The sequence below is a fragment of the Poromitra crassiceps genome, assembly GCF_964638095.1.
Source record: "Poromitra crassiceps genome assembly, chromosome: 14".
NCBI classification, from domain to species: Eukaryota; Metazoa; Chordata; class Actinopteri; order Beryciformes; family Melamphaidae; genus Poromitra; species Poromitra crassiceps.
Genome location: NC_139633.1, coordinates 4,062,662 through 4,072,661, shown reverse-complemented (window position 1 = coordinate 4,072,661; position 10,000 = coordinate 4,062,662). Strand labels below are relative to the sequence as shown.

The 10,000-nt window shown below is 50.4% G+C and overlaps 1 protein-coding gene across 1 annotated transcript in view; it reads right to left on the bottom strand.

The window, feature by feature from the left end:
* Positions 1–10,000, bottom strand: part of LOC310789426 (ras-specific guanine nucleotide-releasing factor 1-like) — a gene marked incomplete at both ends in the record, with an annotated part of 39,836 nt that overhangs the window by 6,975 nt on the left and 22,861 nt on the right. Inside the window, 3 exons of the mRNA XM_083651069.1 lie at positions 2,575–2,745; positions 6,301–6,411; positions 6,935–7,296. Coding sequence (XP_083507195.1) covers positions 2,575–2,745; positions 6,301–6,411; positions 6,935–7,296 — 644 coding nt within the window. The remainder of the gene's footprint in view (positions 1–2,574; positions 2,746–6,300; positions 6,412–6,934; positions 7,297–10,000) is intronic.

The window sequence follows — 10,000 nt, the reverse complement described above, 5'->3', positions numbered from 1 at the left end:
CTCATGCGCGCTCCCGCGGAGCCTCGTCCTAGACGGAGGGAAGTGTACCCCCAGCCGTAGTCGCAGAAGCGTATTGTCCCCCCCCCCCTCCAGAGCTCCGTGAGCTCGTGAGTGCATGAGGACAGAGACGATCGTGACAGATTATTATTATATAAATAGTCGATGTGAATGAGCGAGCAAAAAACACATGCCATTTGGTTTTCAAATGAAGCTCAAAACTGCTCCGTGTGCGACAGCCAACATGTTGCGGATTGCTGGATTGAAAGGCTCATGGCTCTGATCTGATTTCATGTCTGCTTCGCACAGCACACACATTTAATAAGCATTTTTGGACGCGAGGGTCGTCCCGCTTCCCAGTATTGGACATCGCTAGGTAGGGTATCTGGATCTGGTTGCGTTCATGCCTTTGATTTAACGTTTACACAGCGTTCGCGCAAATTCCAAGTAGCGTCGTCAGGCAGTATAAAACGAAAACTTCCGGGTATAACCTTCGCAATAATGGCAATTAAATAAAGTAAATGCACGTGTAATGTTTTTTTGTGTGTGTTTCGAAAGATACAGAACGGAGATAAACTGGAAGAATATCTGCTCCCTTCGAAAAGTCAATTTTAACCCGTAGTGAGTCGACATTCTGATTTTTTGTTACTAAGTAATACAACATTTATTTTATTTTGAAGGTAAAAACGTCTAGCTTCCTGTATTCTGTATAATTCTAGTAGGTTTGATGCATTTTAGGACTGAACATAGCAAAGACCTGTTTTGTTTGTAGTGCTTGCGACTCGAGGAAATCGATGCATCTGGGCGTGAGTTGTAGGGTTGTTTAATTAATTACTTACTAACGTTATGCGCAAACGATTATATGCCGTGAACGTTAGGCAGTTATCGCCCATTATGTATTTTTAGTTTTCACAACTGTGTGGTCATGCCCAAATTCCCCCACCCCCGCCGCCCGCCCCCTCTCTACTTTACAAACTCTGCGGAGGTGCTACTCATGTGTGAATGCAACAACATACATCACACATACACCACACATACATCACACATACATCACACATACACCACACATACACCACACATACATCACACATACACCACACATACACCACACATACATCACACATACACCACACATACACCACACATACACCACACATACATCACACATACACCTCACATACATCACACATACACCACACATACACCACACATACATCACACATACACCTCACATACATCACACATACACCACACATACACCACACATACATCACACATACACCACACATACATCACACATACACCTCACATACATCACACATACACCACACATACACCACACATACATCACACATACACCACACATACATCACACATACATCACACATACACCACACATACACCTCACATACACCACACATACACCACACATACATCACACATACACCACACATACACCACACATACACCACACATACATCACACATACATCACACATACATCACACATACATCACACATACACCACACATACACCACACATACATCACACATACATCACACATACATCACACATACACCGGGGCGGCTTTAGCCCAGGAGGTAGAGCGGGTCGGCCAATGACGCAAGGGTTGGCGGTTCGATCCCCGCTCCCTCCCAGCTGCTGTCGCTGTGTCCTTGGGCAAGACACTTAACCCTCCTTGCTCCCGATGGTGTGTAGGCACCCTGCGTGGCAGCCTGCCGCCATCGGTGTATGAATGGGTAAATGTAGACTATCTACTCATTGTAAAGCGCTTTGGATAAAAGCGCTATATAAATGCAGACCATTTACCATTTACCATTTACACCACACATACATCACACATACACCACACATACATCACACATACATCACACATACACCACACATACACCTCACGTTGCCATTTGATCCGTCTCGCTGTCCACTCACTCATTTTGCCTGCTCTTTTGTTTTCCTTTTTCGTTCTTTTTTCATTACTGTTGATTTTCTTTTCCTCGTTTATTTGTTTTCTTCTTTCATCTCTCTTGTTTCTGTTGTATTGTCTGCTTCATACGGATGATTGTTATTATGTTTCTGTTGTATTGTTTGCTTCATACGGATGATTGTTATTATGTTTCTGTTGTATTGTTTGCTTCATACGGATGATTGTTATTATGTTTCTGTTGTATTGTTTGCTTCATACGGATGATTGTTATTATGTTTCTGTTGTATTGTATGCCTATGATTTGGTTTTCTGTGAAACCCAGTATAAACCCATCTAGGGTTTCCTGTCTCTACTTGCACACTATTTTGTTGTTTCCATTTTTTTCATTTTGTCCGTTTCCGTTTCTAAAATGTGCAAATAAATGAGATGAAACTAAAAGCTAAAACTCAAATGCGTCATGAGTAATCCGACGGTTAATCACAAAATGATCTCACCTGATTAAGTGTATTTATGTGGTGACTGTAATGGATTACAGCGACTGCTTTTCAGATTACACTGGATTAAAATAAAGAAAATACAGAGTCCACAACAACCCTATAAAGCTCAGCTCAGCAGCAGCAGTAGCAGCGGACCTGTGGTGGCGAGAGACATGCGGCGGTACTTCTCCTTGGTGGGCGTGCCTTCGTTGGCGCCGGCGGTGGCGATGGCGAAGGCTGAGGCGGCAGAAAGGGCACTGCGGTTATTGTCCAGCTCCCGGCAGGAGGACACCACCATGCCATTGTTGAAGGAAAACAGGGAAAACTCTGCAGGGAGGCAGAGAAAACAGACAAAAGAGTTAAGTGTATCAAACTGTGTCCAGTCAAAGTGTGCCACCAATACCTGAGCACAATCTGAAATTCGCTGCCTTACATTCAGGACCATGTAACTCTCTAAGATGTGGGTTTGGGTTGGTCCTATATAAGGTTCTTTTACATCTGTTTACAATGACCTAACCTCGGTTTCAGTGGGGAAACTGGATATGATTTTATGAAAAATTATCAAGGCGGTTGCAGAGCACATTAGGACTGGATTCTATCAAGTTAGATCAATTATGGTAAAATATTTTTTAGATTCCAGAATGTATGTTAAGTATGCATACTTTACTCATATTAATATCACAACAAATGTAGATGGTGGTCTTGTATGGCTCAACGGGTCGGGCATGTACAGTAGTAGCCTGCTAACGGGGACACCCATGCTAAAAAATGCTATGCACCCATGATACTGTAAGCCAAGGCAATCATTCAGACTAATATTGTCCCGAGCTACAACCAGTGGAGGGCAACAGAGAGCTAAAAACAAACACACACACGCACACGCACACGCACACGCACACACTTTTTACACCTCCAGATCTCCATCTAACTACACACAAAACTTGCGTATAGCGTTCATGATGTCTCCAATCTCTTAACTAAGCTAGAAGAATGTTGAGCCCTGAATCAGTGTGCAGGACAGCATGCAGGACACCGTGTGCAGGACAGTGTGCAGGACACCGTGCAGGACAGCATGCAGGACAGCGTGCAGGACAGCATGCAGGACACCGTGCAGGACAGCATGCAGGACAGCGTGCAGGACAGTGTGCAGGACACCGTGCAGGACAGTGTGCAGGACAGCGTGCAGGACACCGTGTGCAGGACACATGATCTTTGTCACCAGAGCGGTCCCAGCACAGGGTGAGAGAAGTGCTGCGTCCCTGAATCAAGTAGGGACTCAAATGTCAAATCAGTGTTCAGAGACACTTTGGCATGGATGGACACTGGTGGAGATGACATATAGACCTCATGGCACCCTGGTTACGATGAGTAACAACTGTCTCACTTCCTCATCCTGTGTTGAGCAGGAAGTGCAGCCTGCTTGTCCTTGTCTCATACTGCAACACAGCAGAGTGACTGTGAGGAGGAGTCCACACAGTCACAGGCATGTCAGTGCTAACATAGCAGAGTGGGGTGGGTGTGACTGTGAGGAGGAGTCCACACAGTCACAGGCATGTCAGTGCTAACATAGCAGAGTGGGGTGGGTGTGACTGTGAGGAGGAGTCCACACAGTCACAGGCATGTCAGTGCTAACACAGCAGAGTGGGCTGGGTGTGACTGTGAGGAGGAGTCCACACAGTCACAGGCATGTCAGTGCTAACACAGCAGAGTGGGCTGGGTGTGAGGAGGAGGAGTCCACACAGTCACAGGCATGTCAGTGCTAACACAGCAGAGTGGGGTGGGTGTGACTGTGAGGAGGAGTCCACACAGTCACAGGCATGTCAGTGCTAACATAGCAGAGTGGGGTGGGTGTGACTGTGAGGAGGAGTCCACACAGTCACAGGCATGTCAGTGCTAACATAGCAGAGTGGGCTGGGTGTGAGGAGGAGGAGTCCACACAGGCATGTCAGTGCTAACAATGGAGGAGAAGGTAACCGTGTGTGTGTGTGTGTGTGTGTGTGTGTGCGTGTGTGTGTGTGTGTGTGTGTGTGTGTGTGTGTGTGTGTGTGTTTGAACTCTCTGAACGTCAAGACAGCTTGTCCTGCACCTCATGGCAGTGACGGTGTGCACTCCACTGTGCCTGCTGCCTTTCTGCGTCGCTCCCTCTCTCTCCCTCCCTCCCTCCCTCCCTCCCTCTCTCCCTCCCTCTCTCCCTCTCTCCCTCTCTCTCTCCCTCCCTCCCTCCCTCTCTCTCTCCCTCTCTCACTCCCTCTCTCTCCCTCCCTCCCTCCCTCTCTCCCTCTCTCCCTCTCTCCCTCCCTCCCTCCCTCCCTCTCTCCCTCCCTCTCTCTCTCCCTCCCTCCCTCCCTCTCTCCCTCCCTCGCTCCCTCTCTCCCTCTCTCTCTCCCTCGCTCCCTATCTCCCTCTCTCTCTCCCTCCCTCTCTCCCTCCCTCCCTCCCTCCCTCTCTCCCTCCCTCGCTCTCTCCCTCGCTCTCTCCCTCCCTCGCTCTCTCCCTCGCTCTCTCCCTCCCTCGCTCTCTCCCTCGCTCTCTTCCTCGCCCCCTCCCTCCCTCCCTCCCTTCCTTCCTGCCTTCCTCTGTTCAACCGGGGGCGGCCTAGAAGAACACGCACATGGTTGCTAAGGTACAAGGTTTCCTTCCACCTCCTCACAAGAGGTGCTGGCTTCCCTTGTATCCAGCAGCACCGTGGGAAGAGAGAGAGAACACACTGGGGATGAATTGTGCTTGACTAGCTACGGGGTGGATGCTCCCTCTGTGTGGGGAGGGCCAGGGCCAGGGGGAGGGCCAGGGCCAGGGGGAGGGCCAGGGGGAGGGCCAGGGGGAGGGCCAGGGGGAGGGCCAGGGCCAGGGCCAGGGGGAGGGCCAGGGCCAGGGGGAGGGCCAGGGCCAGGGGGAGGGCCAGGGGGAGGGCCAGGGCCAGGGGGAGGGCCAGGGCCAGGGCCAGGGGGAGGGCCAGGGGGCTGTGGATGTTTTTTACTGTATCACTCAAGAGCTTCTTTGGGCTATAGTTTCACTTGTCATTTCCTGAAAACATTATGTGTCCTGCGGCTTTATTTACTTAAATATGAGTCTGAAATACTTTCCCCCACTCTTCTTTTTTTATTTCAAATTTTATGAACAAAAATGAACAAGCTCAGACACAGTAACGGGGAAAGAACATACATATATCAACAGTTATCATAATGTGGTGCTACCATCCATATAAGGTGCTTATATACTTGTAAGAGATGTCGCGCAGGGGGTCCCACGCAAGGCGTCCAACAGAAACCAGCCAGGCAAGTCACCCACCGGCCCCCCGACCTCGTCGAGGTAGGTCAGAAATGGCTCCCAAATAGTTAGAAACTTTTGAAGTGAGTTGGTTCTCAAGGATCTGAGCCTCTCCCTCCTTATAACGATATCATGTCAGTGGTGAAGAGGGCGACTTCTTCTTATTTCATTCTGACTTTCCTGTGTTTTGTAGATCTATTCAGTTGTGATAGAAAAGCTTCACGGATGGTAAAAACCAGGCACGGCCTTCCATATTGTTGATGTCTTGCAAAAATCGTGTTGGACTCCAAAATGTCCCCTTTTGCTTGCTTAGTGTTTGTTAATTGACAGCTGCCATTGTCTCCCACATGCAGGACATATTTCAAGACCAAGTTGATGTGTCACTACGAGACTGTAGGATTGTCATGAGGTCCTTGCTGAACAGCACAGGTCTGTGGTAGTAAGTAACCTTGAGCTGAAATATACCAACATTGTAATGATACCAAAGCTGGTTGTAAATCAGCAAAGTGATCCTTAGACATACAGTATATGTTGGGTCATGACACCATGGATGACAGACAGACAGACAGACAGACAGACAGACAGACAGACAGACAGACAGACAGACAGACATACCAGAGTTTTTGGATTTGACATTCTTGGGTGTAGATGGTGACTTGGGAGGGGACATCTCTGCCTCTGCCTCGTCACTCTGACTTGGATCTTCATCACATTCCTCTCTCAGATCTGGACAGAATCATCAACAAAAACATTATTATGGTACCCTTGGCCAGCTTATGTAACTCCATCCTCCACGTCAGAAGGTATATTTTTACCGCAGCGCTGGACCAGTGGTCCCGCCGGGGTCATGAGATGGAAAAGTCAGGACAGTCACTCACTCACTCAGTCCCTCACCCAGTCATGGACGTTTAGTGAGGTTAGTGGGGAATGGCCATAGCTGAGGATAGGAAGGTGGTAGAGAGTCGGGGTTCGAGGGGCGGGTAGGATTAGTGGCTAGGGGGATATGGGTGGTGTTTGGGGGGGCAGGGGGAGGGAAAGGGGGGCGAGCGGAAAAAAGTGCCACAGTCTAAAGAGAGAATAAGAGACAAGGCTATGCGTACAATATGCTTTCAATAATACCCATTCAGTACTTTATAACATTTGAGATGAGCAGCAAATACAAGATAAATGCATGACGTGTATAATTGCTACCATTGCACATGTGAACCACATTAATATTGAGCCAAAGCCCTCAGGCAGTGATTCTCACCTTGCTTGCTCAGGAGCGACTCCTCCTTGCTGCCTTCAGCTTTGGACTCGCCCTCGTCGGAGACTTTGTTGGCCATGGTGTTGGACACGTAGAGCTTGTTGATGTCCAGGGTGGTCTTGCTGAAAGGGGACATGCTTGCATAGCCATTGGGGGAACAGCTGGCCGCAGCCAGGTCCAGCGCTTTGCCCCCAGTGATGATGGGGATGTTGAGTGAGAGCTTACGCCGGCGGTTGGGCGAGGAGGTCTTGGTGATGGCGAGGGGTGGAGGGGAGGAGAACTTGCGGCTGGCACGCGGTGACTTGGGCGGCTCGCCATAGAGGAGTTTGCTGTTCTGGCTGCTGGCAAAGAAGAGCTCCAGAGAACTGCAGAGATGAAGAGGAGAGGGTACCAGGAGAGAAGAGGAGGGAAGGGAGAAGAAACTGAGCAAGCAAGCAAGATGAACAACAGTATCAACGGCACGTTTTGACGGATTGCATAGAATTTTAGTTTGATCGATTTCTATGACGAAACATCGCATTAAAAGATGACAATTTCGCAAGTTTGACAGTGTGCGATAATTTGTTTGTTCATGGACCGCATAGACACACAACACTCTAAAACAGATCAGACTTTTTCTTTTTTGCATTTTGGGCGAATCTTTCCTGTGACCCAAATAGGAGCGAGTGGGGAAGGGAGGAATGGCGCTGATGGGGGGGTGTGTTGATGGGGGGGTGTGGTGATGGGGGTGTGTTGGACCAGAGCAGGAATCACGGGGGCTCTTCTCTTCTCTTCGGGAGCTCCTGCCTCTCTTTTATTCAAGCTACATTGTTTAAGACAGCATCCTCCTCCCCCTCTGAAGGCCTATAAATAGCATGTCAAGTGACAGTGTGGGAGGCTCGGGTGCTGCCAAGAGCAACCAGCCCAGGGGAGGCCCACAGAGACATGGGGGAGAGAGAGAGAGAGAGAGAGAGAGACAGAGAGAGAGAGAGACAGAGAGAGAGAGACAGATAGAGAGACAGAGAGAGAGAGACAGATAGAGAGACAGATAGAGAGACGCAATAGGGAAAAAAAACAAGCAGGGGAGAAAACAGTGAGTGAGACAGTGAGAGAGAGAAAGAGAGAGAAGGAGAGAAAGGCAATGATAGAGCATGATTGGGCAACAGAATGAGAGAGGAGAGACAGAGAGAGAGAGAGAGAGAGAGAGAGAGACAGAGAGAGAGAGAGAGAGAGAGAGTGAGGATATGGATTCCAGCACAGTGGGGGCTGCTGGCTGCGAGTGGGCGAGCGAGCGGGGACCCTCCAGCCCTGCATGGTGTTAGCCTTGTCAAGAGGGGTCAAGAGGAGATGAGAAGAGCAAGAGAAAAGGAGTGGGGAGGAGAGGAGAGAGGAGGAGAGGAGAGGGGAGGGGAGAGAGAGAGGAGAGGAGAGGAGAGGAGAGGAGAGGAGAGGAGAGGAGAGGAGAGGAGAGGAGAGGAGAGGGAAGGGGAGGGGGGGGGGGAAAGAGGGAGAGGAGGAAAGGAGAGAGGAGGGAGAGATGAGGAGGAGAGGAGAGGACAGGGGAGGAGAGGAGAGGAGAGAGAGGAGAGGAGAGGAGAGAGATGAGAGGAGAGGAGAGGAAGAGAGGAGAGAGAGGAGAGAGAGAGGAGAGGAGAGGAGAGGAGAGGAGAGGAGAGGAGAGGAGAGAGAGAGAGAGAAGAGAGAGGACAGGAGAGACAGGAGAGGAGAGGAGGACGGACAGGACGCAGGAGAGAGGAGAGGAGAGGAGAGGAGAGGACAGGAGAGGAGAGGGAGAGGAGAGGAGAGGAGAGGAGAGGAGAGGGAGAGGAGAGAGGAGGAGAGGAGAGGACGAGGGAGAGAGAGAGAATGAGACGGGACGAGAGAGGAGAGGAGAGAGGACAGGAGTGGAGAGGAGAGAGGAGAGGACAGGAGTGGAGAGGAGAGGAAGAGAGGAAAGGACAGGAGGAGGAGGGAGAGGACAGAGAGGAGATGAGAGGGAGGACAGAGAGGAGAGGACAGGAGAGGAGGATGAGACGGGACGAGGAGAGGAGAGGAGAGAGGACAGGAGTGGAGAGGAGAGGAGAGGACAGAGGAGAGGAGAGAGGAGAGAGGAAGAGAGGAAAGGACAGGAGAGGAGAGGGGAGAGGACAAGAGAGGAGAGGAGAGGGGAGAGGACAGAGGAGAGAGAGAGGCGAGGAGAGAGGAAATGAGACGGGACGAGAGAGGAGAGGAGAGAGGACAGGAGTGGAGAGGAGAGGAGAGAGGAAGAGGGAGAGGAGGACAGGAGTGGAGAGGAGAGAGGAGAGGAGAGGAGAGGAGAGGAGAGGAGAGGAGAGGAGAGGAGAGGAGAGGAGAGGAGAGGAGAGGAGAGGAGAGGAGAGGAGAGGAGAGGAGAGGAGAGAGGAGGGTCTGGGTGCAAAGCACCACCATCAATATTTAATACCGTAGAGCCGCTGCAGATGATGGGAGAAAGGGAGAGAAAGAGAGAAAGGGAGAGGGAGGGAGAGAGAAAGAGAGAGAGAGGGAGGGAGAAGAGAAGGAGAGGGTGGGGTCCTGCAGCAGAGTGAAGGGTTGCCATGGTGACAGCGCAGCGGAGAGAGGGATGGTCAGACTAGGGGAAAGAAAAAGAAACAAGAGAGAATGGAGAAGGGGAATGAGAGGAAGAGAGAGGAAGAAAGAAAAGGATGGCAGAAGAACTAGAGGGGGGGGGGGGGTCTAGGACCTAATTACTGTGATGGTGGACAGAACACACAGGAGTGTGACCTCTCTCTGCCTCATCTCTCTTCCCTTCTCTCCTGTATTCCCCTCTCACCTGGACTGAGTCTGATAACATGATGGGACAGACACAGACACCCTCTCACCTGGACTGAGTCTGATAACATGATGGGACAGTCACAGACAGCCTCTCACCTGGACTGGGTCTGATAGCATGATGGGACAGACACAGACACCCTCTCACCTGGACTGAGTCTGATAACATGATGGGACAGTCAGTCACAGACACCCTCTCACCTGGACTGAGTCTGATAACATGATGGGACAGTCACAGACACCCTCTCACCTGGACTGAGTCTGATAACATGATGGGAC